Source organism: Penicillium arizonense, assembly GCF_001773325.1.
Source record: "Penicillium arizonense strain CBS 141311 chromosome Unknown PENARI_contig002, whole genome shotgun sequence".
In the NCBI taxonomy this organism is placed as follows: Eukaryota; Fungi; Ascomycota; class Eurotiomycetes; order Eurotiales; family Aspergillaceae; genus Penicillium; species Penicillium arizonense.
Genome location: NW_019173279.1, coordinates 1,074,475 through 1,100,601, shown reverse-complemented (window position 1 = coordinate 1,100,601; position 26,127 = coordinate 1,074,475). Strand labels below are relative to the sequence as shown.

The 26,127-nt window shown below is 48.0% G+C and overlaps 9 protein-coding genes across 9 annotated transcripts; 7 read left to right on the top strand and 2 right to left on the bottom strand.

Moving 5' to 3' along the window:
* Positions 1-887: 887 nt before the first annotated feature.
* Positions 888-1,801, top strand: PENARI_c002G08631 (putative carbonyl reductase; the record flags this gene model as incomplete). Its single annotated transcript, XM_022627737.1, has 3 exons — positions 888-1,051; positions 1,095-1,504; positions 1,554-1,801. 3 exons carry the CDS (start codon positions 888-890, stop codon positions 1,799-1,801), a joined length of 822 nt encoding a protein of 273 aa, XP_022492782.1.
* A 619-nt stretch (positions 1,802-2,420) lies between these two features.
* On the bottom strand, positions 2,421-3,512 carry PENARI_c002G08561 (uncharacterized protein; the record flags this gene model as incomplete). Its single annotated transcript, XM_022627733.1, has 1 exon — positions 2,421-3,512. The coding sequence occupies one exon, from the start codon at positions 3,510-3,512 to the stop codon at positions 2,421-2,423; it is 1,092 nt and encodes a 363-aa protein (XP_022492953.1).
* Positions 3,513-4,191: 679 nt separating this feature from the next.
* On the top strand, positions 4,192-5,250 carry PENARI_c002G01246 (uncharacterized protein; the record flags this gene model as incomplete). The annotated part of the gene is made up of 1 exon (XM_022627213.1): positions 4,192-5,250. The coding sequence occupies one exon, from the start codon at positions 4,192-4,194 to the stop codon at positions 5,248-5,250; it is 1,059 nt and encodes a 352-aa protein (XP_022492316.1).
* Positions 5,251-6,405: 1,155 nt separating this feature from the next.
* PENARI_c002G06647 (uncharacterized protein) lies at positions 6,406-7,102 on the top strand (the record flags this gene model as incomplete). The annotated part of the gene is made up of 2 exons (XM_022627577.1): positions 6,406-6,749; positions 7,021-7,102. 2 exons carry the CDS (start codon positions 6,406-6,408, stop codon positions 7,100-7,102), a joined length of 426 nt encoding a protein of 141 aa, XP_022492601.1.
* Positions 7,103-9,134: 2,032 nt separating this feature from the next.
* Positions 9,135-10,409, top strand: PENARI_c002G03173 (aromatic alcohol reductase; the record flags this gene model as incomplete). The annotated part of the gene is made up of 4 exons (XM_022627349.1): positions 9,135-9,221; positions 9,290-9,574; positions 9,636-9,962; positions 10,032-10,409. The coding sequence occupies 4 exons, from the start codon at positions 9,135-9,137 to the stop codon at positions 10,407-10,409; spliced, it is 1,077 nt and encodes a 358-aa protein (XP_022492591.1).
* Positions 10,410-10,938: 529 nt separating this feature from the next.
* On the top strand, positions 10,939-12,810 carry PENARI_c002G04997 (putative amino acid permease; the record flags this gene model as incomplete). The annotated part of the gene is made up of 5 exons (XM_022627481.1): positions 10,939-11,128; positions 11,178-11,235; positions 11,291-11,297; positions 11,347-11,507; positions 11,568-12,810. 5 exons carry the CDS (start codon positions 10,939-10,941, stop codon positions 12,808-12,810), a joined length of 1,659 nt encoding a protein of 552 aa, XP_022492653.1.
* Positions 12,811-13,267: 457 nt separating this feature from the next.
* Positions 13,268-17,860, top strand: PENARI_c002G10325 (RNA dependent RNA polymerase; the record flags this gene model as incomplete). Its single annotated transcript, XM_022627842.1, has 1 exon — positions 13,268-17,860. The coding sequence occupies one exon, from the start codon at positions 13,268-13,270 to the stop codon at positions 17,858-17,860; it is 4,593 nt and encodes a 1,530-aa protein (XP_022492275.1).
* A 2,836-nt stretch (positions 17,861-20,696) lies between these two features.
* Positions 20,697-22,188, top strand: PENARI_c002G00466 (putative clock controled protein (Ccg-8); the record flags this gene model as incomplete). The annotated part of the gene is made up of 2 exons (XM_022627170.1): positions 20,697-20,874; positions 20,948-22,188. 2 exons carry the CDS (start codon positions 20,697-20,699, stop codon positions 22,186-22,188), a joined length of 1,419 nt encoding a protein of 472 aa, XP_022492725.1.
* A 1,013-nt stretch (positions 22,189-23,201) lies between these two features.
* On the bottom strand, positions 23,202-24,747 carry PENARI_c002G08087 (type III PLP-dependent enzyme; the record flags this gene model as incomplete). Its single annotated transcript, XM_022627700.1, has 5 exons — positions 23,202-23,218; positions 23,290-23,331; positions 23,382-23,948; positions 24,005-24,400; positions 24,498-24,747. The coding sequence occupies 5 exons, from the start codon at positions 24,745-24,747 to the stop codon at positions 23,202-23,204; spliced, it is 1,272 nt and encodes a 423-aa protein (XP_022492889.1).
* Between the last annotated feature and the right edge of the window lie 1,380 nt (positions 24,748-26,127).

The following is a 26,127-nucleotide window of genomic DNA, read 5'->3' as shown; positions in this document are numbered from 1 at the left end:
CTGCTGTAAGTAAATGAATATGTACCGTTTGTCATGAGATGGTGAGGTGCGATGGATGTCTTTCCCCGTAGTACCTGTGGCCCCAACCGGGGCGCATACTTCCAACCCGATTGGATGCCACTGACGTCGAATTGCGACTCTCAAAAGCCACAGCTTTTCTTCAATTGTTAAAAGCCAAGGGCTGTCGCGTCGTTTTCTGGGGTCGGGGCTCGGGATGTCCAGTCACTCTTCTCGGGACCATGGTGGGACCTCGGCATCACTGTTCTCCCAGGGCGTAATGGTACATGGACTAAACACTTCCGCCCTAGAGGTTTCACTGCAAGAAACAGTGTTATCTAACAGTGCAATGTGCAATGCAGCTCTCAGGACTCGACGTGAAGAAACCATTATACATGTGGGCCTCTTTTGTGAGGATCAGCTGATCGGCCTGATATCCTCCTCCAACTCTCAACTCTCAACTCACAACTCTCAACTACCCAAGGTTCTCAGTTCTCACCACTTCACATGGAATAGCGGAAAATGATGAGACTATGCATGAGCTTTTATCGAAAGCAGGATCTGTTCTCACAGGTCTACCGTACTGTTGCAAAATGTGATGTAACTCTGATCTGCCAACCTCGACCCACCCCCGGGCTATTCTGGGGACGCATAGCATACCCACAGGCAACACAGCTCATCCGGCTTCCTCCCGTCAGCGCATCTCTCACCGTCTGTCAGTCCTAACCGCTTAGAAGTCCTATTTAAGTGATATCCCTCGGTCTGGGGTCTGCTCTTTCGTTACGTTGTTATCATTTCGTCTCATATCTGATCGTCATGGCTGCCAACCCCGTTAATAAGAATGACTCTTTGTCCACAATAATACTGTTGCCCCTGAGCACCCCAGCCTCATGAGCATGTTCTCTCTCAAGGGAAAGACCGCCATTGTTACTGGTGCTGGCGCCGGTATCGGTCTGGCTGTCGCTCAGGGTCTGGCAGAAGCCGGTGCCAATGTGGCTTTATGGTATAGAAGCAACACAAAGTGCCCTGAGCGCGCTGCCGAGATCGCCCAGCAGTACGGTGTTCACGCAACGATTTGAATATATGCGATTCCATAGCCTCACTACTCTCGTCTCTACTACAGCCAAGGCTTACCAGGTCGAAGTTACCGACGGGAAGGCCGTCGAGAAAGCAGTGAATGAGGTCGTCAAGGACTTTAATGGTCATCTCGACGTCTTCATTGCCAATGCCGGTGTTCCCTGGACCCAGGGTCACATGGTGGACGGTCCTCTCGAGCACTACCGTGATGTAGTCGGCATTGATCTCGACGGTACCTTCTACTGTGCCAAATACGCCGCCGACCACTGGCGGCGCCAGAAGGAAGAGGGTACTGACACTAATGGCAACAAGCTCACCAACTTTACTTACGGTAGCTTTGTCGCTACGGCCCCCATGTCCGGCCACATAGTCAACTTCCCCCAAATGCAAGCCGCCTACAACGCCGCGAAGACTGGTGTGAATCACCTCTGTAAGCTGCTGTCCCCATTGGCTCAGTTGCTCTTCTAATGTCTTTTCAGGCAAGTCCCTCTCTGTTGAGTGGCTTCGCTTCGCTCGTGCCAACACCATCTCGCCCGGCTACATCGCCACCGAGATCTCCAGGTTCGTGCCCGAGGACACCAAGAACATTTGGCGTGATAAGATCCCAATGGGCCGTGAAGGTCAGGCCCACGAGCTGAAGGGTGCCTACCTCTACCTGGCCTCCGATGCTTCAACCTACACTACCGGCGTCGATTTGATTGTCGACGGTGGCTACTGTGCGCCATAAATAATCCACCAAAGTATAATGATCACGACCTAGAATCAGGATCTCCGTTTGACCCTTAATGTCGGTGGGAATAACGTGAATGACTTCCTTTGATCTTGTATGAGATAATAGACGACCAGAACTATAAAGAAAGGCTAAACGGACTAGTTTGAATTGAAATATGTGTGCATTCAAAGCTACGATAATTTTGTAAACCCAGCAGCTCCCTTTAAGTAAAGAATAGATGCCCCCTCACTATCTTGGCCTGCAATGCATACCTCTCATCACCGAAGCATTTTCCTCCCACCGACTAAAACACAATTTTCAGCATGTGCGCGATTCCCGAGCCCAAGCCATAAAATCCCTGCTCCAACCCTTGCGTGGCGCGTTAGTGCCGATCAGCCCGGCCAATAACTGCTTTCAATCGCCGCCTTCAAACGTCAAGGGGTCACAATATGAGACACACTCCTATTGGTTGACTACACACGAAGATGAACGAGGGATGAACTCAGATTGAATGTCGATTGTGATACTATACATACATCAATTCTCCGGAATATCCTCATTCCACCGATCTTGCAAAGTCTTCCACCATCTCTCTTCTGAGTAGATAGTCACATCCTCAAAAATCAACCAACCATCACTCCTCGTCCCGAACCATATCAGGAGCAACCACAATGAAAACCGACTCAGCAAACCAGTCGATGGCCACATCAATCCAGGACACTCCAGCCATGGACTCAAGTCCATCAAATCTCTCATAGTACTCCACTTCCCAAACTGGAATATCCGCCGCCTGTGTGCTCCGATTGTAGGTCTGGATGTTGTGGGTAGTGTACCCATCTGGAGTGAAATCGCCAAGACGGGGTCGACGGTTTTGTGGTACAGTGGGCATATTCCACTGGATATGTCGGGCTAGGGTCCTGGGAGTTGGGGGGTCGGGGAGTGTGTTGAGGTCACTGCTATCCGACGAGCTAGCGTTGCTGGCTGTTGAACTCATGTTGACGAACAGTGATGACTCGTGGGGACGGCGTTGATGGTTCTGGTTGATCAGTTGTCCTACAGGTGAGAGTAGGGTTTCATCTCCATTGATATTTTGGAAAACCGATTCATCTTCTTGACCTCGTTCGTCGTCTGTATCGCTCTCGTCGTCGAGGATGTGGATTGTTGGGGGGTCCCTGATATTGAGGTTTTCTTTGAGTTGTTGGTACCCATGAACGACACAGCGAACGCAGATCCGGAGAAAGCTTTCGACCGCCACATGGTAAGGAGGATACCAAACGTGAACGGTATACAGGTAGGAAGCTCGAAGATGATCGAACGCCAACGCCAAGTTATGGCGGTGGGTAGCGTGAAGGTGTTGGTAACAAATTGCAAGGCACTCTACTATGTGCTCGATCTGCTGCTGTACCAGTGCATGGTAGAAGCGAGAGAAAACGTATCTTGTGAGACTGCAAAACACCCGGAGACTCAGGATGACGGCCACGAACGCCACGTGGGAGAGATGCTGAGTACCAGGAAGAACATATTGGTATAAGAATGGGCCACCATTCTCACTCACTGTAGTGAGGAAGTTCTGACAAACGCGAACGACGCATTGGGTGGGGGCTCGAAGTACGTTCCTGAATGACGCGCGATAGAAGCAAATTGTGAAAAGGAACGAGAGCAGAAGACAGCTCAAGGGGAACACGAGTGATGCCTCCTCCAAGACGGGCACTTGAGGTCGATTCATGTCTTGCGTAGAGGTTATGATGATATTCGGATGCGAGGTTAGGGTTTTCCAGTTCACGCTGGTGAGGTGAGTGAAAAGACACGGGGAACCGAAAACCGTTCCAAGTTGCTCTGAGGGTAAACAGGAATCATTTCCACAGCATATGCTAAGCAGTGCTGTGGATGAGGAGGTTGTGGGCGGACACACTCACAGCATGTTGCTGCGACAAATAGCGGGACTATGCTTTGCACTGGTTATAGGGACCAGCTGCCTGGGTAGGCCGTCTGATAAAACTCGCCCAAAGTCATGTCTATATTTATTATCTGTATATGAACTGACCAGAATTAAATCTGACCATGAGACCTCTGAAGAGATCTATCCATGGAGGGCAGAATACGGTGGCTAGGTCTATGCTTATCCAAAAGGATGGGATATCTGCTGTTCATTATTGACCCGAGGTTGTTCCTCTTTGTTCAACTTAAAGTAAGTGGATCTAAATATGTACAAGCATTCTTTTCTTATATTTTTGGCATCTGAAACAATACGATCCTCTTTGTTACTTTGTTATAACAAACCCATAAACCTCTGGGTCAACACATAAATGGATCTCCACTTGCACTTGTCAGTCACATTTCTGCGCACGCAGTACTGCACGCTTTACTTCAAACAAATCAGGTCTATCCTTTTACCCACATACAGCATGACAGTCCGTCCATCCAAGAAGAAGTTGTCATTATCCAAGTCAACAAAGGCCAGAGACGAAACTTCCCCATCAGCTAAGTGGAAGCTTATCAAAAGAGGCCTTTCGAAGACCAAATCTTGCTCTCGTAGGAACAAGGGACGTTATGAGTCCACCAAAGCACACAGTTCCCCACACCTTCAAGCTCTACAGGGAGCCCTCGACTGCCCAGGTTGCGAACACGCCCAGAACGTTTCGAACTCTATGATGTTGATTGAGGAGACAGTGTTGAAGACGTACGATACATCAAGCTACCCGTATCACTTCATCAACAAAATTACTAGGTGTGAGGATATCGATATATGCCCTTTGAGCACCGAACCGCAAACCGAAGAAATCCCAACTTTCTGGGAAGATATCCCTGCCCCTTTGCGAAAACGCTACTACGAACAACTAGAAGTCATTATTGACAGATATACCAAGAAAGGCGCTAAACTGACTGAATACGAAATTGGTCACCTGGATGAAGATGAGGTTGTCCTTCTCGCACATTATCAGATGGACTACCATATCCAACAGCATTACCTTTGCCACCGAAGCTGGGTAAGCCTCTGCCGCGATGAGAATGACCTTCGAGAACTACAGAGCTTCCAATGGAAAATGGCAGTGTTCAGCGGAGCCTGGGATGAGCAGATGAAAGCAAATGGTCTGAAATGGAGAGAAGGATGGGCAAATGACTACAACCGAGGTTTCGAGCAACAAACTGAATACTGGAAAGAGCGAGAGTATGCGCGAGAAAAGCAAACGGCGACCGCGAAAGTACGTTGGGCTTATACTCAAAAGTTGAGGCGGATGCAGAGATGCCAAAAGATGGACGCTGATGCGGAAACTCAGACCTTCCGATTATATTTGGGCCCTAGGCTTTTGAGAACTGTTCAGGTTATCAAAGACACTTCATATACACACTATGAGGCACGGCGCATGGCCAAACGTTACGCCTACATGATGGGTGATCTTGATGGTTACTCAGAAAACGAGATGGACAGTGATGACTTTGAAGACGAGGACTGCGAGTTCTAGGCTCTATAGACTGTGTAATATTCCTGCTTTTCTTCTGTTACGTGTTTTTCCTTTCTAAACTAGATACCCTTTGCCGTTTGTGAATCTAATTCAAGCTAGCCACGCTTGCAATAAGCTTTCTACATTTACATTTAAATAAAAGCTATTCTCATAGCCACCGAAGATATGTATGATAGCAAGGAAGGGAAAGTCGCGGGGCTTCCATTTATGGAAAATCATCGTGTACCTGGGGTAATCGTTTTTCTCCTTTCGTGCCACTAGATTCCAAACGGGACAATAATCCCAGTCACTGCGTGCAACTTAAACCTCGACCCTTTGAAAAGGTGCTTCCCAAGAGCATACAAGATCGGAATTTTTCAATCGTTAGTCCTCAAAAATTTTCCTTCAAAGGCCTTCATCCTATTTCCAATTCTTGAAACACTCCCGCTTTATCAATCTTGATATTTTTACTCGTGCTTTGTAGTTTCCTTTGTGTCACAAACACAAAGGGCCATAAAACTACACATTTGATACTATATCAGCTTTCATAACTGCCTCCTCGGCCATTAAGATGATGTACAAGACGGCAAAATAGAAACCTTATCCCAGAACTCGGTATTGTCTGTAAACCCGATACATGGCTTGGACAGGTACGAGATAAACTTACAGTTCGTATCCACTCAATTATAAAATATCACGGGCATTCGCCAAGTACTATTGAGAACGCCACACAATATATCACTGGCTAGCGGCTTTGCTTGAAATAAGCAGTACATATATCTTGGCGTAGTAAGATCCCCAACCGAGATCAACAGGTACTAACTCAATTCAAGGTGTAAATTTGTAGTCTAGATAGGAAACGCCAGTTATCTCAGCATGTTGAGATAACCGCATCGGGTCCCGCATCTAAAGTAGCCATACTGGGAGCGCCGGAGTATCAACCTCTATCTAAACATGACACGTCGAGTAACGTCCGAATTCAAGAATATCTAGCCTGTCGACTTAGGTAGCACAGATGCAATATATAAACCCTCCCTATGTCCGGAATGGTATCTCTCACTCAAGATATATATGTGATATTGCCAAACCAGGGCATACTTGACTAATTATAAAGATCTCCATAGCTCATCACTGCAATCATACCCTTCGAAAAAAGTATCTTCGCCTCCTGTCACAATGCGTCCAACTACCCTTATCACTATCATTTTCGCCAGCTTGGCCCCCGCGGCGCCTCATGGGGAGGCTGCTGACTCTCACGAAGACATGGCTCGGGCTACGAGGGAAGAAGCTACTCCGTGGAGTGTTCCTGCCGTCTCACCTCCTCCGTCGACTCCTGCTTCAAGTCCTCCCGCCGAAGCCCCTTCTCCGCCTGCTAAATCTCCTCCCCCTGAGGCTTCACCTTCAGAAGACTCTCAGCATTATGATCATGTCATGATGTCTCGCAACAATGGCCATTCGGGTGATTGGGGCCATGAGATGTCTATGCATGATCATGATGATTCGGACGATGACAGAAATAAGTGCGGTGAAGACTACTATCGTTGTCAAGATGTAAGAACAAAATTCTGATACTTCACCTTTTTTAGGCATATGACGGAATGACCAAGACAATTTTTCTGGTATTTGAGCCCTTGGAGTTGATGGCTTGAATTTTCTAATGGCTGACATAGATTTTGATTTTTTTTGACAGGGCTGTCCAAGTGACTATAGGTGGGCGAACTGTTGCAAGGCAGGTCTCCTATATCACCCTGTTTACCTAAAGGCTTGGAATGAACGCTGATATTCTTATAGGACTGCTTCACTCGTTGCTGTCCTTGGCCTTGATCGATATCTCTGCAAGTTCCAACAATATGTGAAGATTTTTGGTGAATAAGGGGTGGCTGAGTAAACTCGACAGCTATAACTTCGATTCGCAATAAAGACGATCGTTTCAGATATGTTATATGCAGGAACAAAGGATTTATGATAATAAGCCTCTTGAAATTTAACTTGGTTATCTCTATTCTGTATTCATTGACTATTACACAGGATAGGGATGATGCATTTTTCTAGCATGTGAGAACAGATACAGCGATCAAATACATAGGCAGAGGAATGGGTTTTCCGATACCAGGGAGGATTGAGGCATTTATGATGCTATCCAGCACGGGATATCCCGCGTTCTTGATCCCTACAATGAAAAGGCACCCGCCCCTTGCTTCAGCTTACAGTACATATAGGCAGTGCTTCTAGCGCAGATGCCAACTGCGGATTACCCACACCGAGCTAGTGTCTTAGGTATCCATTTCGCTCAAAGTAAGCGTCTAGTATCCAGGTGAACGTGGATGAGAGGGCAGCTAGGAGGTCGATGCAAGGCAGCAGAAAAGGAGAAAATATCTACGTATTTCATCATAATGCTACCTTTACTTTAGACTGTGCTGGTTTTTGTGGAGATGATTTTCTAGAGATGAGTTATGAAAAGAAGTGATTGGTACAATGAACTATGAAGGCGAACATCCGTCAATATTCATTGCAATGGACTAGACCCTTCACCGAAAACCCAAAGACAAAAGATCTACTCAGAGGTTAAGAACCACCATCCACCATGTTCAAGACGTTGGGCATAACTATCATTGGAGTTGGGCAGTTCACATTATGTTTCTGTGTTTGCCCCTCCTCTCCTTCTCCTGCCGCCCCCCCTGTCCATCTGAAAAGGTGCCGTAGACCACTCCCACTACAACCACCAATAGACGACACAACACAAATCAGGAATCCTGGTACTTCTGCTACCCGTGTACAGAAAGATGTCGAGGCGCAGGTTAGTCTGGAATCTGCAACGACATGGATATTGCGATGGAAGCAGCCAGAGCCCAACTTGGGCTTCACCTCTCTCTCTTCATTATTAGACTGGCAGAAACCTAATGCGAAGCTATCACGAATTCAATTTGCATCACATGTACGTATCACTTTCCCCAGCTTCATGGCCCCCCGCAGTTCTTACTAGCTGATGATCCTTTCACAGAGTCACTTTGCTTGGGCCTTCTTATGCATTCCCCGCGATGACCCCGAGATCGCCACCCTTACCTGCCATATCAAGAACAGAATCCAAGGCGAGTGATCCCCACCGAGAGCCTACCAAGGGCCTACCATGGGCCTAGGGACGAATATGATGAATAGGGTGTAACAGGGAGAGAAGACAAGATTTGCAGAATAACGGCACAGATCTCCGGCGGCTGTGGCGCCCCCCTATGAGTTATTATCCCCTCCTATTGACCAGGATTTCGGCCCTATTTTGATCACAAGCAATTTTAGGGAACCGTGCTATTGCTTACTACTTCCTCATAGGCACCTGGGCAGTCCTCTGTAGTATTTCATTGGCCATGGCTCACCATTTTTCGGTCTGCGCCACCCGCTGACTAAGCTTCCCTGAAACCTGGCGAGATCTGTGACGTGGGGAGATTCTGCAAGTTAAGACCAATATTTTGTACATTTGCGAGACTTGAGAGCATAGAAATCAGCATATATATCTAGGTTGGTGTACTTCATATATCTCTAGTTACAGTACTTAGCCGCAAACATCATCATTATCCAAGCCCGGGAAGCCGTAAAATGACGTAACCCCTCCCGAACCCGGCCCGTAAAAATTGCAGAGTACGGAGTACTGAAAAGATATAAATCCTAGAATAACAGGATAGAAGAGAAAACGAGAATATATAAGTAATGCTTAAGACTGACATCATGGGAAAAATCATCCCCTCAAAACGAGGGGAACGAACATCCACTGACCCACTGGTGGGAAAGTGGGTGGGTTAGCCTTGGGAATTTATAACGTCGTCAGGTCCTAAACCTGTTACCCAATCCCTTTCTTTCTCTTTCACTTCCCCCCCAACACCCTTCCCCTTCACCTTTTTACTTGAATATCTACTATGTCGAAGACCAAGGTTTTGCTGGTTGGCGCAGCGGGTGAAACCGGAGGCTCCATTGCTAACGGGTTGTTGGATACCGGTGACTTTGTACGCAGCCGACCTTCCCGCCAATTGACCCCTAGACTAACGATCTCGGTTTGCGTCGATTTTTATAGGAAGTCATCGCTCTTGTCCGTCCTATTTCGGCCCAGAAGCCTGCCATCACACGTCTCCAGGATCGGGGCATTCAGATTCGGAAATGCGACTTGAAGGCCCCCGAGGAAGAGCTCATCGAAGCTCTGGCTGAGATCGATGTGGTCATCAGCTGTGTCGGTCCCGCCGAACAGCAGGACCAGATCCCTCTCGCTAAAGCGGCCAAGAAGACCGGCGTCAAGCGGTTTGTGCCTTGTGGTTTCATCACCGTCTGCCCACCCGGCGGTATCATGTGGTTGCGTGACGAGGTATGAGAGCACTGTGGCGTGGTACATACTGTTAGTGGGCTGACCCTGTTTTGCTTTACAGAAAGAAATTGTCTACAACCAGATTCGCCAGCTCTGGATTCCCTATACCATCGTCGATGTCGGCTGGTGGTACCAGCTGGCCTACCCCCGTCTCCCCTCCGGCCGTGTCGACTATGCCATGACATCCGGTAACGACGAGATTATCGGCGACGGAAACATGCCCACAGCTCTGACCGACCTGCGCGATATCGGTCGCTACATGGCCATGATCATCTCCGACCCCCGCACCCTGAACAAGAAGATCCTCGCCTACAACTTGGTCTCCACACAAAACAAGATCTACGACCTCATGGAGCAACTCAGCGAGGAGAAGATCGATCGGAACTACGTATGTCGCACAGACCCTGTCGGCCCGGAATGAGCAAGTGACTAACCGTTTTTCTTTTCCGGAGCACAGGTGCCCGAGGAGACCATCTGCAGCAGAGTCGTGGCGGCCCGACAAGCTAGTGAAACTTACCCCTTCGACCCGATCAAGTTCATCCCGCGTTACTTGGCCGAATACCAGCTCTCGTGGGGAATCCGCGGTGACAACAACCCCGAATACGCCAAGTATCTTGGCTACCACACTACACAGGATCTGTACCCGGAGTTCCAGCCCACAGATTTCTGCGAGTATCTCGAGCAGGTCATCCGCGGCTCGGCCAAGGGCGTCTACACCGACCGTGTTATCTCCCGCAAGCACCAACGGCACTTCCCCCGTACCGAGTCCAGCGATTCCCTTTACACGCGCATATTCCCCCGGACCGAGTCCAGCGACTCGCTCATGTCGAGATGAAATGACGATCCACACGCTCTCTCCCTCACGTGTTCCGATGTAAAACTCCACTCCCTTCACCTCATCAGGGAAGCGAACGTCTCAGACAACGCCGTGCCCGAGAACCGTCTTCCATTTGGTAATTTGATAAAGACTTTATGATATCTCTGCTATCCCCTCCGGCCCCTACGGGGGACATGGAAATTCCGTATGCAACCTGATTGGTGCTTTTTGGGTGTGACAATTTTTGGGCGTTCGTGATCTTGTGGCTTTTGGACTATAGATGCCGCTTCTTTTTTTTTTGGTGCGATGTGCTGACGGCAATTAGAATTGCTGGAATGCCTAGGAATTACTTCTATTTGTTTCATTTGCCATTCAGTGGTCCCTATGGACTTTTTGCATATAGAAAATACATTCCAATGATCTGTGATCCCATCAGTTGTCCTTCGTTCTTTCCATTTTGGCTCTTGCCATGGTATGCGATAATGGCTGTTCTTCCCGTCTTCTCTTGACTGTTAGCTTTCTCGATCTTGTCAATTGGATGTTGACAATGAGGAACTTCCATAGGATGTTTGCGCGACGCCGGCCGGCATCACCATCTCAACCCACACCTCCCAGCGCCGAACCAGTCAACAACCCGACGAGTGTGTTGAATGCCCCCGAAGCTCATCACAATGAGCCTGCCACTGGCTTCGCCGATATCTACGGGTCATTGACACCCCGACAAATCAGCGTTATCAGTCTGTATCTACAGGCTTGTGCTACGACACATATACTAACAGGTCCCAGCTATCGGATCGGCCATTGGAACGGGTTTGATGGTTGGTACGGGAAGAGCATTGTCCATGTAAGATCTCTCACCCAGAAGTATCTCCCGCGTGAACAGCATTGACGCCTAGTAGGAGCGGCGTAAGTGACACCCTCCGAGGACACGAACGAAGATATTGATCCGGCACAGCCAGCAGCCATTATCATTTCATATACCATCGTCGGATTTGCCGTCTTCCTCGTTCTCTCTGCTTTAGGTGAGGTCGCTTCATGGCTGCCGAAGCCATATACAGTCGCCGACCAGGCTGTCCGATTCTGTGATCCGGCACTTGGGTTCAGCTTGGGCTGGATGTAAGGGTCCCATTGCATGGAGCTTCATCGACCTTGTACTCGTTGCTCACGTGCTCGCAGCTTTTGGTTGAAATACGCCCTCGTCACGCCGAACCAGCTGACTGCTGCGGCACTTGTCGTCTCTTACTGGGTAGATGCTGAGCGAGTCAATCCCGGAGCATGGATTACAATCTTTCTCTCGGTTATCGTGACGCTGAACTGCATTAGCCACAAGTTCCCCAGTCGGATTGAGTTCTATGTCTCTTCGTTTAAATTGGTTATCATGCTGGGACTCATGATTCTTTCTACGGTTATTGCGTTGGGTGGAGGACCGGATCATGATCGCAGAGGGTTTCGGTATTGGTCGGATCCTGGTCCTTTTGGGGCTCATCACCACCATGCGCATGGGTTGCTCGAGAAGTTCTATATCACTTGTTCGACTATGTCTTCGGCCACGTTTGCATACATTGGGAGCGAGAGATCGGGTATCTGCCACTTTCCGAATGTTCAAAAGGCCACGTCGCGGGCAATTAAGAATACCTTCTATAGGATCATGGTGTTCCATCTTCTCGCAATCACTCTACTTGGGATGATTGTTCCCCAAGACTCGGTGTCTGTGGCCTTCAACAGCGAAGCCAACCATGAAGCTGCAGCATCGGCTTTCGTCGCTGCTCTATACTTGGCCGGGATCTCGGTGCTGCCCGATTTGCTGAATGCATGCATTTTGTTATTCGTCTTGTCCATTGCAGACTACGATCTCTACTTGGCAACTAAAGCAATGTGCGATCTGTCACTCAAGCACCGTGCGCCTGCATTTCTATCACGCACCACTAGCCGCGGCGTTCCAATCTACTCCTTGGGCGTGTGTTCGTCAATGGCTACACTCGCGTATCTCAATGTCTGTCGGGACTCGACGGTCGTCTTCGGGTATTTCGTGGACATGGTCACCATGCTTGGCCTTCTGACATGGATTTCGATCCTCATCACCCACATCTCATTTGTGCGTGCGCGAAGGGCCCAAGGAATCCCAGACAAGGCTCTGGCCTTCAGGGCTCGCTTCGGTCTACCGGGAACCTGTTTGGCTCTGGTTCTTTGCCTTTTCATCGCCGTCACGATTGTCTTCGACTCTTTCAGTTACGAGGCGGGTACCCGGAAATTCGATGCTGGATCGTTCATCGCCTCCTACATCAGTATCCCTTTTTATATTATTTTGCTTATCGGGTACAAAGTGGCTGTTGTCAACAGCAAGCGTGTTCTCCCCATGGAAGCCGATTTGTGGACGGACAAGAACGTGCCGGAACACGAGAGCGTGGGAGGGAATTGAGCATTGCAAAAATCGAGTGTTCTATATTTACCCTGAATCAAACGTGTAACTACTGTATTTTTGGTCCCTGGACTTGGGCAAACGGGCGCATGCATACATCCCAACCTTCTCCAATCGCCAACTGTAGCTCTCTCTGAGTTGTCACAGTGACTGCCCCGCGGCATGGCAAATACATAGAGAAAACGAGGCTGTTTGCTTTTTCTCGACCTGGAATCCCCTCGTATCTGCAGGTTATCCATGTCCAAGGGAATCAAACAATAATCTCAACCTCGATGCATCACTTGGTTTGTTTACACCCCACCATAAACAGCCCACCTCAAACAAATAAAAGAAGCAGCAAACCCCAATCCAAATCTACTCTCCCTGATATCTTCAAACGCCAAATTCATATTGATATTCGCATTCATATCAATTTCAACCCACCCAGCCCCCGAATGGAACCCCAAACCCGCCCACCATGAGCCACAACCACAACCACATCCAACCCCAAACCGCCCCAACAACTCCCCAACGCCAAAAACAATCCTTCACCGACTACATCAAAGCCCTAAACAAAGAATTCGCCCTCGAAATCCCCGTACCGGGCATTGAATCCCCCTCCGTAAGAGAAGGGAATACAACACCCCCCTGGCAAATCTACAAACGGCTCCGTCCGCTTTTTTACAAAGGCTGTGCGAATGGGTTGCTGGTTGATTTGAGGGAATGGGTTGCTGGTCAAGCATCATCGGCACCGGCATCGGCGGGGGGAGGGAGTGGATATGGATATGTCCAACGTAGAGGCCAGGATAACGTTAATCCAAGCCCAAGAAACAACGCACGGGTGAGCGTCGAACCACCCGATTTACCTCGATTATCATTGTCCTTCAGTGAATCCGCCAAAGGCGATCGCATGAGGTACTTGCTTAAGCTTATTGAGGATGAGGAGTATATGCTGGTGAATGGGCGTGTTGTTGATACTTCTATGTCTACGTCTACTCAAACTACTTCAAAAACAGGTCACAATCAGAATCAGAACCAGAACCAGGCGAATGCTACAAGCAATAAAAGGTTAGCAGAGAATCCACCGATAAGTTTTGTGGGCTTATCACCAAAGAAAAAACGAAGGTTTTCCGTTGATTATGACCGTGACCTTGAGGATGACGATCTTGAGGATCCCGATGAGCTTTTTCATACTGCGCCTAATTCGCCTGTTAAGGCTTTGCCTTTTGTCCCCGTGCGGCAGTCGCCTTTGGGGAAGAATGGGGACGGGGCGTTTCGATCTCCATCGAAGGGTTCGGCTAGTTTCCAGTCGCCTGTTCGGAGAGCTATTAGCTTTACTTCGCCTGCGAAGGAGCAAAGTCCTGTGGATTTTGTTTCTCCTGTGAAGGGCCAGCTTGGTTTGCAATCACCGGCTAGGAACAATGCGGCTGTTCAGTCGCCATCCATGAATCAAGAGAGCTTCCAATCTCCGGCGAAGAGTCCAGCGCGCTTTACATCTCCGAAACCCAAGGGAAGCGTCCAATCACCCGCACAAATGATGGCCGCTCAGCCGGCAGGAGACTCAAATATTGTTCAATCACCAGCAAGTAAATCTGTGAGCTTTTCTTCTCCCTCGAAGCCCCAGGGGAGCTTTAAGTCACCGACGAGAACCAAGGGAGCTCCCCAGTCCCCAACGGAAAGTCCAACCAAAACTCCGACAAAAACTTCGACGAAGAATCCAAAACCGACCAAATCACCGTCTCAATCGCCAATGAGACAAACGGACCTTTTATCATTTGGGTTTAGTACAAACAAATCTGTCAGCGACGACCTTCCGGCCCAGGATGGCACCCTGGAGTTCAAGAAACCTACATTGCTCGAGAGGCTCACCGCGGGATCCGATAAGACGAAGCATGATAATACAGTCCAGTCTGGCAATAGCAGCTTTTCGACTACGGAATCATCGGTCTTGGACTCTCGGAATACCAGCATGGATCAGTCATTTGATACAGTCATGACGGAAATCACTGAGCTAATGGACACGCAATCAACCTATGCCGACTCCGTAGTTGGGTATATGGTCAGTGACGAAATGACTAAGAGCATGGACGCTGCTGCCACGTCTATGATGGTCAATCATGATCCTGCTGAAACAAAATACCTCTTGGAGAAAGAACTTATCGATGAGCTCTTGTCTGATGGACCATTCACAGTAGAACATTCGTTACCAGGCACAATTCCCCTACGTTTCAGATATGAGTTGGAACGCGTGGGACGTGCATGGGGTGTTCATCTCAACAAAATGCTTGTTGGTAATCGTCTTCCCTTCAACAGCCAAGATGGATTCTGGTCATGGATGAGTGGTCACAGTCAACGTGGTGGCCGTCCACTCCCTGAAAAATCATCTGGCAGGGCTTGGGATGCTGCTGTTGGCGATTTTAAAACGAACAAACACTCTGAAGTAGTAGTGTTATCAGGAGACATGGAATGGTGTGAAGAATCCGAGCCGGGGATCTTCAAACTAAATCTGAACCCACTCAAACCAGAGCGGACATGCCGCTTCCATAGACGCTTTGGGTCGGATAGATTTCTGTCTCTGACTGTTCCAGCCCCGACTCGGCCTCCTTCACATCAGAGACAAACTTCGTATCCTTCAGTTCTTCGCGAGAGTATTGCTTCTTGGCTCACTCGGAATGGCCACCACTGTCTTGGTCGAACATGGAAGGCATTCTATGTCGAGGAAGTAAAGACCAAGAGGAAATCCAAGAGCGAGCCCCGATTCCGCGTCGAATTCTTTGCTGTTGATGGCGAAGACTTCGATCGTGAATGTCAGTTGCCGCCTGAGGTAGCCCCGCCTCGACAGCAGAGTGACCAACATACACTCATGGGTGTCGACGCATTGCTGGAATGGCATATGCCGAAGACCGCAAATGACAACCAGACCAACTGCAAGCTCTTCCAACGTCTATCACTAGGTTTATCAAAAACCTTCGTGACAGTTACGTTGAAAACAACCCAAGTTCTACGCTTGCGAGATTACCCCGGCAGCACCGTGATGAATGATGGATGCGCATTGATGTCAAGGACTCTTGCAAACCAAATCTGCGATCAATTAGGAATAACTTCTGCCACACCGAGTTGCTTCCAAGGCCGAATCGCAGGAGCAAAGGGTCTATGGATGGTCGATCGTCACCAATCCAGTATCGCAAGCATGAACGACGATGACATCTGGATCCAGATCTCCGACTCACAGTTAAAAATCCACCCGCATCCCGAGGATTGGATGGGTCTTGTTGATGACGAGAAGTTGACATTCGAAGTTGTCAACTGGGCTAAGCCACTACACCCTGTCGATCTGAATATCCAGCTTCTTTCGATCCTTGAATATGGTGGACATGTGAAGGAGTACATTGCCAAGCTCACGCGCGATGGAGTACAAGCTCTTTACCATGACTTCTTTCAAGTGCTTCAATCTAATAGCCCCGTTCTCTGCCGGGCGCTCCTGCAGAAACTTCGGCCATCTGGTGACAACGCAACTAGCAAATCACGACGGTTGGAGCAGTGGATGATGAACGATGCAGAGACTATCATCCGCTTCTCAGAGGCTGGCTTTGAACCGCAGACCTTCTATCCGATGCGAGTCAAGCTCCGCAAGTATCTGACGTGGCTTCTGGAGCGACAGCTCGAGGAACTCAAAATCCATGTCCCCCTGTCTACGTATGCTTACTGCATTGCGGACCCTTATGGGGTTCTAAACGAAGGCGAAGTGCATTTCGGGTTCTCGAATAACTGGCGAGACCCGCAAGGTCAATTTGAGGACAATTTGCTCGAGGGCGTAGATGTTCTTGTGGGTCGACTCCCGGCTCATTATCCCTCGGATATTCAACGGTGCAGAGCTGTGTGGAAACCTGAACTCCGCCATTTTAAGGATGTCATTGTCTTCCCCACGCGAGGTGATATCCCACTGGCTCACATGTTATCCGGTGGAGATTACGATGGTGACACGCCGTGGATTTGTTGGGATCCGATGATTGTGCAGAACTTTCATAACTCTCCTCTGCCTTCCCAAGAGTTCCCTGCAGAGCACTATGGACTCTCTAAAGAGTCGGTTCAGATGGCTGAGTTAGGCTCGACGGAAGAGTTTTTGGAGAGTGCGTTCGTTTTCAACCTTACGATGTCAAATCTTGGCCGATGCACGGTTGAACATGAGAAACTTGCATACGATGAATCAATTGACTCTCGTAAAGCCAAAGAGCTAGCCTGTCTGTTAAGCCATCTTGTAGATGGTCGTAAAGGCGGAGTTCACTTTTCAGAGCAGGCCTGGCAGGAGTATCGCAAGACTGTAAGTCCCAAGCAACGCGCGCTCCCTGCATATCGAAACTCAGAGCGCAAGCCCAAAATTTCAAACATCATCGACTACCTCAAGTTAGAAGTCGCAGACCGCGAGCGACGCCTGGTCTTGTCAAAGTTGAATGATGCATTCCCCGAAAGCGAAATTCACGATAACCGAGACGAAGACCTCATGCGTCCATGGAAGACAGCCGTCGAACTGGCAGAGAATAGTCCTCGACACCCTGTATATCTACGAGAAACAATCAGTGGGATCCAATTATCAATCGACAAACTGTACAAGCAATGGATCCAGGGCCACAGCGCCTCAAGCGCAGAGCAATTTTTCGCCATTTCACGCCAAGCTGCTGAGAGCGCCAGTGCCCTCGCTCCTCCCCGCGAAGGTACACACCCGCTCATTCACACCTGGCAGAACAGCCAGACCGAGTGGTCACAGTTACTAGCCTCGTACGCATATGGCCGATATCCGCGCTCCGGATTCGTCTTGCACGCTTTTGGAGAGACATTATGCCAGATCAAGGCGTCTGTCTCCGCATCTCGCCTTATTACCAATGAGGTTCTTGCTTGTTACAGAGTAAACCAGAAAATGGTCTCCCATCTTACGGTTAATGACTTGCCCGACAACAATGACAGTGCCGGGGCCGAATACGAAGGCGAAGAGGCTATTGAGACTTTGATTTCCGTCAACAAAGGCCCCGTTGATTATTATGATGATTGGGATGATGGGATGTCCGTCGAATGAGACACGAATAATGCCCCCGATGACCATGCGTATGATTTGTTTCTTTTCTTTTTTTGTTTCATCTGATTCCGAGCGACAGTCCCTTGTGATGATCATGATATTTGTATGCACAGTAGTACGAGATACCCTTTTGTTTTATTGCATATGCTAGAAGCAGACGTGTATGAACCTTGGGCACATCACATGTTGTACTATACTGTGCATGTACATAGAAAGCACTAAGTTAACTTAACGTTACGTTGAACAAAATCACAAATCACAAACCACACCTCAGACTTTGACCAAACGCTTAAACTATCTACCGCCAGACCGCAAGAACGATAAAGTACACGTTGCACATGTACAGGTACAAAGCAAGTGCTCAAACCGACCCGTGGACATCACATGCCAAAGGAATAGACGGCTTCAACAATTGTGGGACTTTGAGCCCAAAGGGAGCAAACCCAAATTTTAGATGCCGATTTCAACTGCCTAATCTATAGTTTTGTACACTTGTACATCTTATGGTGAGATTAGACGGCTTCGTTCTCGTTTGGATAAACTGTACGGCTAATTGGGTTCATAAAAAGCTGCATGTGATACTAGCGGAAGACCGTATTCCGAGTAAGCATAGGAGTGCATGTCAGTGGTGTATGGAAAAATGTAAAGATTCCGATGAGGGGAACGAATAGGACCTATATTAGCAACAGGTACAGCAGGTACAGGGAAAGTTATACACAACAAGTACAAAGCAGTCGCATCTGTCAAGTATTCATGTTCCCAAATTTATAATATAAGTTAACGTCTATAGATACAAGAAGGATAAGCTGACATGGATTTCCCCCTAGCCATGGGTCCATCCACATAAGAGATGGACCTTTCTAGGTAGCTCTGCAGTCGTAAACTGCCAGCCATCAATAGACAAGTTCATACACTCGTAAAATATAATCTTTTCGACAACTGAAATAAAAGAATGGAGCCAAAAAAGAAATAATATCGACAGCTATGTGATTCGAACACACGCGGGCGAACCCACTCGCTTAGCAGGCGAGCGCCTTAACCACTCGGCCAAACTGTCTTAGATGTGGCAAATTTCCCCATTTCGTACTTCCGAGCCCAAGGAACCCGGGGATTATTGATAGGGAGAGAACCTACAAGGCGTATCCGTTACAATAAAACGACTTTTGTCCATCCGCGCAACACAATAAGCTGGCAGGTATGATCCTGTGTAATAAATTCAAACAGAGCAGTTTTCGTAATCAAAGTTTTTATTGTAACCGTTAAAAGCTTCGACTTTATGAAAAGGGAAAATATGGTGGGACTCGCTTGGGAGACGAATAGCTGGAATTCAACCAACCCACGCTTATTGGGTAGAATTCTTGGAAACTGAACCTTCGAAGACTTTTTTACTTCTTCCCTAGTTTTAACTTTTGCATTATTACTAAAAATTGCTCTAGGTGTACTCTTTTGTTTAACCCAAACTAGACAACGCCTGCCGAGTAGCACTATGGGATATGGATTAGCCAGAGCATCAACCATTTCTTCTCCTCCCCAGAGAGAATGACTGCTAACAGACCACATGAATCCAATTCTTGATCAGAACATCATAACACGTGACAGTTTGGCCGAGTGGTTAAGGCGCTCGCCTGCTAAGCGAGTGGGTTCGCCCGCGTGTGTTCGAATCACATAGCTGTCGTATTTCTTTTTGTCTTTTTGCATTAGTCGCCAGTAGCACATTGTGGCTATGGGCAGTGTGTAGAACATCTTTGTTCGTGGATAGGTAGACTATATAATCCTTAATATACCTAGTTGGCAGCTACTTTAACATATTTTTGTTTGTTTACTACGTGACAAGACAGGGTCTAGTCAAGTATAGTAGGAATGACAGAAATGTGATATCTCTTTAATGCTGAAAAATTTGGGCGTACAGAGGTAGCTAAGATATAGAAAACTTCAAAGGCACTATACAGTCCCTGGTTGGCGGCTAGAATTGATATTAGCTATGTGATCAGTGGATGTTTTTGTTCTGTCCTGTTAGTGACAATACAATGTCTGCTCAAGTATAATAGAATTGTGAAACTCCTTCAATGCTGACAGTTTGGCCGAGTGGTTAAGGCGCTCGCCTGCTAAGCGAGTGGGTTCGCCCGCGTGTGTTCGAATCACATAGCTGTCGATATTTCTTTTTTTCTTTTTTCCTTTTTTTTTTTACCCCTGTTCAATATTTTCCTTTTTTTTTTTTGGTGCATTTGGCATAAATACCAAATCAGTATGGCGAACATTCAAACGAACCAAAGAAATTAGGTAGTACAAGGATATCCTAGCGCATGTTGGGGTACATGAACGGTACTAACTTAGTCGAGTTACATTAGTTCAATTCAGTAAGGATTAACTAGCATGGTCATAGCGGTGTCTCTAGGGTTGTGGATGGAGGAGATTCCCCGTCTTTGCGGAATTGACCAAGGTTAGGAAAGCAGCTGAGTATGTTGCTCTCCATGCACATGTCTCTAGTTGGATGCGTAGGGCAGTGTTCAAGGTTGTCCAGACTGTAACTTATACTTTGGGTAAAGATCAAATCAAAAATGAATGCGGACAACCAATTTTATGGCTGAATGTTTTCGGTAAATTCGATGTCAAAGGCCTAAGAGGGGAAGGATATACCTAGGCAGAGGAGGAAATGTTGGGAGTTTGCATGTGAGAAGTACTTAGCGGGCCATAGTGAAATGTATGACGACAGAAGTACCATGAATGTGATCCTTACTAACCTTCCCGATTGGGCCTAGCGGCTCAAGTGACATCTTCACGTGAAGATGAAACTCCGAATCTCTTGGGCTCACTCTCCCCTCTGTAAGGACCCGCCATGGATGCCCCGAAAATCCCTAGAAAGAACGCCACAGGCCCTCTGACCTCCAATTCGCCCTCTCCCTTCCACCATGCCCATTCCTCCATAATGGAAGAGGATCGCTCTCGTCGAGCTGCCAGTGTACTATCTATGGATGATATCGAGGCCGCGCAGGCCTTGGAGGGACTGCGTTCCGGTATGATATGCCGAGCCCATCGGTCCTGAGTGGATTCCGCTGTACGACAAACAACTCAACTAACGACTCGCAGACTTCGGCCAGTCTCCTCGAGCATCACGACAATCCCTTCCCATCGCTTCACCGGACCCACCACCGCCAGAGCCACTACTGTCGCTACTGACATCCTCTCATCCCCTTATATCCTCTGCTATTAACGGCTCCGTGTCTGCGTATGCAACGTCAAAGTCGTACTCGCCGCGTTTCAAGTCCGGCGCCGAATTTATTGAGCGGAATATCGGCTCGCCTGTCGCAAATACTGTCGGCACAGTTGGTCGCAAGACTGGTGTAGAGAGTGGTCTTCGTTGGGCACTGCAGCGACGAGATTCTACAAACTCGGACTCCAAGCACGCCAAGAAACGGCGCAAGATGGATGGAAATGTGTCGCCCAGAACGGTGGATGTTGAGAAAGGACAGGACGGCGCAACGCACCCATCGCGACCACGGAGTTCCTCAGACTTGTCTATGTCCGAGGCACTACCCCCGTATGATGAGATGAGGTCACCCCACTACGAAGAAAAGCAAGGGCCGCGCTCTTCGCCGACATGGCAGAGCCGACTAGTCATTTCAACATCCGGTCTCGGTGTTGCTATGAGCGACGAATCGCTGCGCAGCCTACAATATTGTCTGACCTGGCTTCGGTGGGCTAACGGACGACTCGGCAAGGCAATCATAGCTCTGCAGAGTGCCGTGACCGAGTGGGAAAATCAAAAAGCCCGGCAGCAGGGCCAGTCTCAATCGGACGTCGAGGCCGGAGGTAGTCGCCAGGAGAATGCCTCCCTCTTGATCCAGCGCATCCAAGCTGTCAAGGCAGATGTCCTTTCGACACTCAAGCAGGTGGTTGACGTGGTGTCCAAGTATGCAGGTGGTGCCCTGCCAGAGAACGCCCGCCATCTGGTGCGTCGACACCTAACCTCTTTGCCGCACCGCTTCCAAGTTGCATCCACCTCGCAGCCACCACCGGATTCTCCGGCTGCGTCCTCCGATGCAACAGTCAGCGCTCACCGTATCCTTGTTCTGGCCCAAGAGGGTCTCGACATGATGGCCCAAGTCAGTGGTGTCGTCAATGACACATTGGTCAGTGCTGAGCACTGGTGCGAGCGCCTGGGCCGGAAACGACCCGAAAACAGAGCTGCATCTGACATGCCGGAGAAGCAGGGTGAATCTGCTTCTACTCCTGATGCTCAACCTTACGGCATGGATATCAAACAGCCTGTCCTTCCGGAGACTGCTCATCAAGAGGATGTTCAGATGTCTGGCATGGAGAAGGCTTAATCCAAGAGTGTACTCTTGACTCTCGCTATTTGTTTCATTTTCTGCATTTTCACTCACTCGTCTATACTCTCTTTCTCTCGTTCTCTCTCTCTCTCTCTCTCTCTCTCTCTCTCTCTCTCTTTGGTTCTGGTCTCATGTCTCTGTGATTTTCCTTTTATGATTGATATCCTCTTTTGTTATTATTACTGTTCGTTGTTTCTATTTGGTAGGAAACTCTTGGGAATTAGCCTATGGTGTTTTTCTGGTTGCATGCGATGCTTGATTCATTTGGAACGAGCTGGGCCATCCTTCTATTCTGGTCATGGACTTTGTGATTTTTGAGATAGATATACGCAAGAGATTGCTGGCTCAAGCTCACTGAATGCAGGCTATTCATCGGTCTAAAGATATTAATTTGTCATTTCGGACTTTGTATTCTTACTTCAAGACATGATCAAGCGGGCTTTGGTCTCGGTTAATTCTTCTCCAATCCCGTTCTCAGGCCTATCGATATGCCCCAGGTCACCCATCACATGGCGACACCCTCTTTCGGCTTCTTTCCCCGTACCCAGCTTATAAGCGTTGCTATATATCGTGACAGAACTCGAGTTTTGGTCCATTTGGACTAGCTGTTTGTTTCACAATCAAATGCTCCTCAAGCGCTCGGCTATTCGATATCCCAGATATGTTGCGATAACCATTCGATAATTTGGTTGAAATCAACCAAGAAAACAGCCACTATGTTTGCCAACGGCATCAAGTATAACACCAAGACAGAAAAAGCGCATTCAGTGGCTCTTTCTAAGTTTGAGTGTAGGAGGACTATGAAGTTGGGAAGCGGAAAACCTCATGAACCGCTTTTCTTTTCTACGCATTTTCCAGTCGCTGCTTTTTATGATAAATAAGACCAGTGTATCATTATCGGTTTAAGAACATCAAATATACCTTGTTTATGTATAACAGTCTTCATTGCCACAGTAGGCTTGAGACATGGCGCTTTTGAACACAGACAGTCTGCCCCTTTCTAAAACTCCTTAGAAATCCGAAACAGCTGGCAAATAAATACCACAGCTCAATAATCAGGCATTGTTTCGCTATTGACATATAACGTATCATACGTACTACTGAACCCATTGAACTGTGTTGCAGTGGTGGTGGTATACGCTGCGAACATATTAGCGTCACAATAAATACTAAACAGGGTCACGACTCACCTCCCATATTCTTATATTTGAGCCAATCACCAATCTTGACTTCAGAGTCAAGAGTTACCTCCCGCACAGCACAATCAGTGCTATCACAAGTGGGCCCCCAGATCGAATATCGATGTCCATCAGGCTTTTCACTCTCTCCGATGGTCTTGATCTTATGTGAAACTGCGCCCTTCTTGCTACCAACCAAATGAGGGACCATGATTTCCTTTTCCATGATCACATTCATGAAATTCCCATAAACGCCATCATTTTGGTAAAGCATATCCGGAATACTAGCAGTAGCTGCACTCCCAAGTTGACGTCGACGGGAAATCACCCGACACACAAGGGTATAAACACTGCGGGCAAAGAAACGACCTGGTTCTGCGATGGTTGTGATGCCCGCAGGGAACTCTGACTGGATCGCATCTCTAAGAAATGGGGCTAGGGTCTCGAAACAATCGTCCTGGAATCCGCCACCAATGTCGAGAAGATAAGGGGTGAATCCTAAACGCTCTGCCTGCAAGAATGCTGCCCGCGCATCTCTGATGGCTTTGCAAAATGATGCTGTGTTTGTGGCGCCGGTTCCTGGTATATGTTATAAAACTTGAGAAATCAAGTTTTCGAGGTTTGGATTGCCTTACCAACATGGAAGCTAACACCAATAACATTCAGTCCCAATTCCCACGATCGTGACAGTAATTCTTCCGTTGTATCCAGCTGCGCACCGAATTTCTCACCCAAGCAGATAAAGGCGCTATCATCATTTGCATAGACTCGAAGTAAGAGTTGCGCTTCGGGCATGTGTGCTTTTATACTATCTAGTTCATCGATGTTGTCAAATGTGGTGCGCAGCACGCCAACTTCGCGCGCAAAGGCAATGGCCGCGGGAGCTTTGCATGGATTTGCGAATAGGATCCGGGCTGGGTCCACGCCGAGGCTGAGAACTGTGCGCATCTCTTCTATGGATGCACAGTCAAAGTTTGACCCTAGATTGGCGAGGACTTTGAGGAATGTTGGGTCGCAATTGCATTTGACGGCTGGAGAAGTGTTAACATTAGATCCAGCCACCAAGGATATTATGGAGCTATATTTTATCTTTGCGGCTGAAAAGCGGAAAGACGGAGAATTTCATACCATAATACGGTCGTATCCCTGGTAGATTCTGGGTCCAACGGCGATGCTGTCGAATGACCTGCCCTATATCGGCAACGAAAAAAGATTCGTCGCCACCAACAAGACAGCGCTTGGCTATACGCGCGATGTTGCCTTCAATTGCGAGATCGACCAGTTCATCTGGGGAAGATTTTCGATATTCGACATTGTGGGGAGTGTGGACGACCTTTCCAGGAAGGTTAGTCTCACGGGGAACGGGAAGTAGAGCCATGACTGTGGAGATGAGTCGGTCGAGAAGAATCTGGGGGACTTGGAGATTGCGGCTTTGAAACAACGTTACAAAACATCTAGCGACCGAACGGATAATGATACCGAGTATATGAATGTCGCTCAAGTAATGTGTATTTAGAAACCCATGTACAGGGCAGAAAGCTGGTTTATAGAGCCTTATTAGCTGCAGCTTTGACTGCGAACAAAAACAAGAAACATTAAAAAGTAAGTTTGCACGCAATTAAAATGCTGCATTACGTTGGATCTTACGGTGAAAACAAGCAATGAGTCGTACCAGTTCAAGTGCTCCTTACAAGCCCCAGTTAAGCTGCGAGAGAGCCAATGATACCTGCATTGAGACATATTCGACGTGTTCTGTAGTTTAGAGCTTCGCGTATAGTATGTGCAGGATGGGCCATGGGGGTAATTGAGCTGCGCCTTGGAATAAGATCAGCAGATTAAGACATTTCTGCACATATGAGGACTCGGTAGGCTAATGTGATGCGATCATTGGCATTTATTGCTTTGTGGATTGCGTGGTGTGGAGTGCTAATGAGGGAGAATGTCGAGCTGTATGGCGAAACTCGAGGAGACATCGACATAGAGTAGAGCATGTCTACTTGCACTAGAAGGCTGAATACCGCGATCAAAGCGCAGTCTCTATTACTGTTGTCGTATAACGTTGGAAGAAGAGCATACATGTGTGAAGACTCACAACGACGGTGTTGGTATCCGAGCTCGGGTATTCAACTCAAGGGATTGAGGCATTAGAATCATATACATGCATTAGTGCTGGTCTAACTTAATAACTTTTATGTCATAGAAATAATTCTAACATGCAGGAACCACTTCGAGCCTTGATGTTGATGTGATACACCGATCTAAATGGGTGCGGCTGACGCCCAACAGGAAAAAAAATTTACCTCCCCACTATGTATGGAGCATCACTCGTTTTAGTTCTTTCAGTGTTCATATGTACTATTGGCTTGCTCGGGCATTTGTACCAATTGTTGCACTACGATCAGATATGTCACTAAAGAGAACCCTGGGTTTTCTGCATGGCTTAAGTGTCTTTGCTTTTTCCACAGGCGAAATACTTGCAGATCTTACCTGTGAGGAACAAAACTCGATTCCAGGCCTTTGAACCCGTACATTCCGACTGAGGTGGCTGGCTAGCATCAATACTGCTGCACTGTACTCCATACATGTACTTCTCGATGTGTTGGAGTCTTACCCAGTCCCACTCAGGATCGGCAAATAAATCACCCACTGTTTCAAGGACACCTTTAACGCATCCGCTGTGCGAGTGTACAAGGCAACTATTTGCACGGCTCCTAACGTCCGAGAAATACCCCATTCCAGGGGGCGATCAGGATGAACG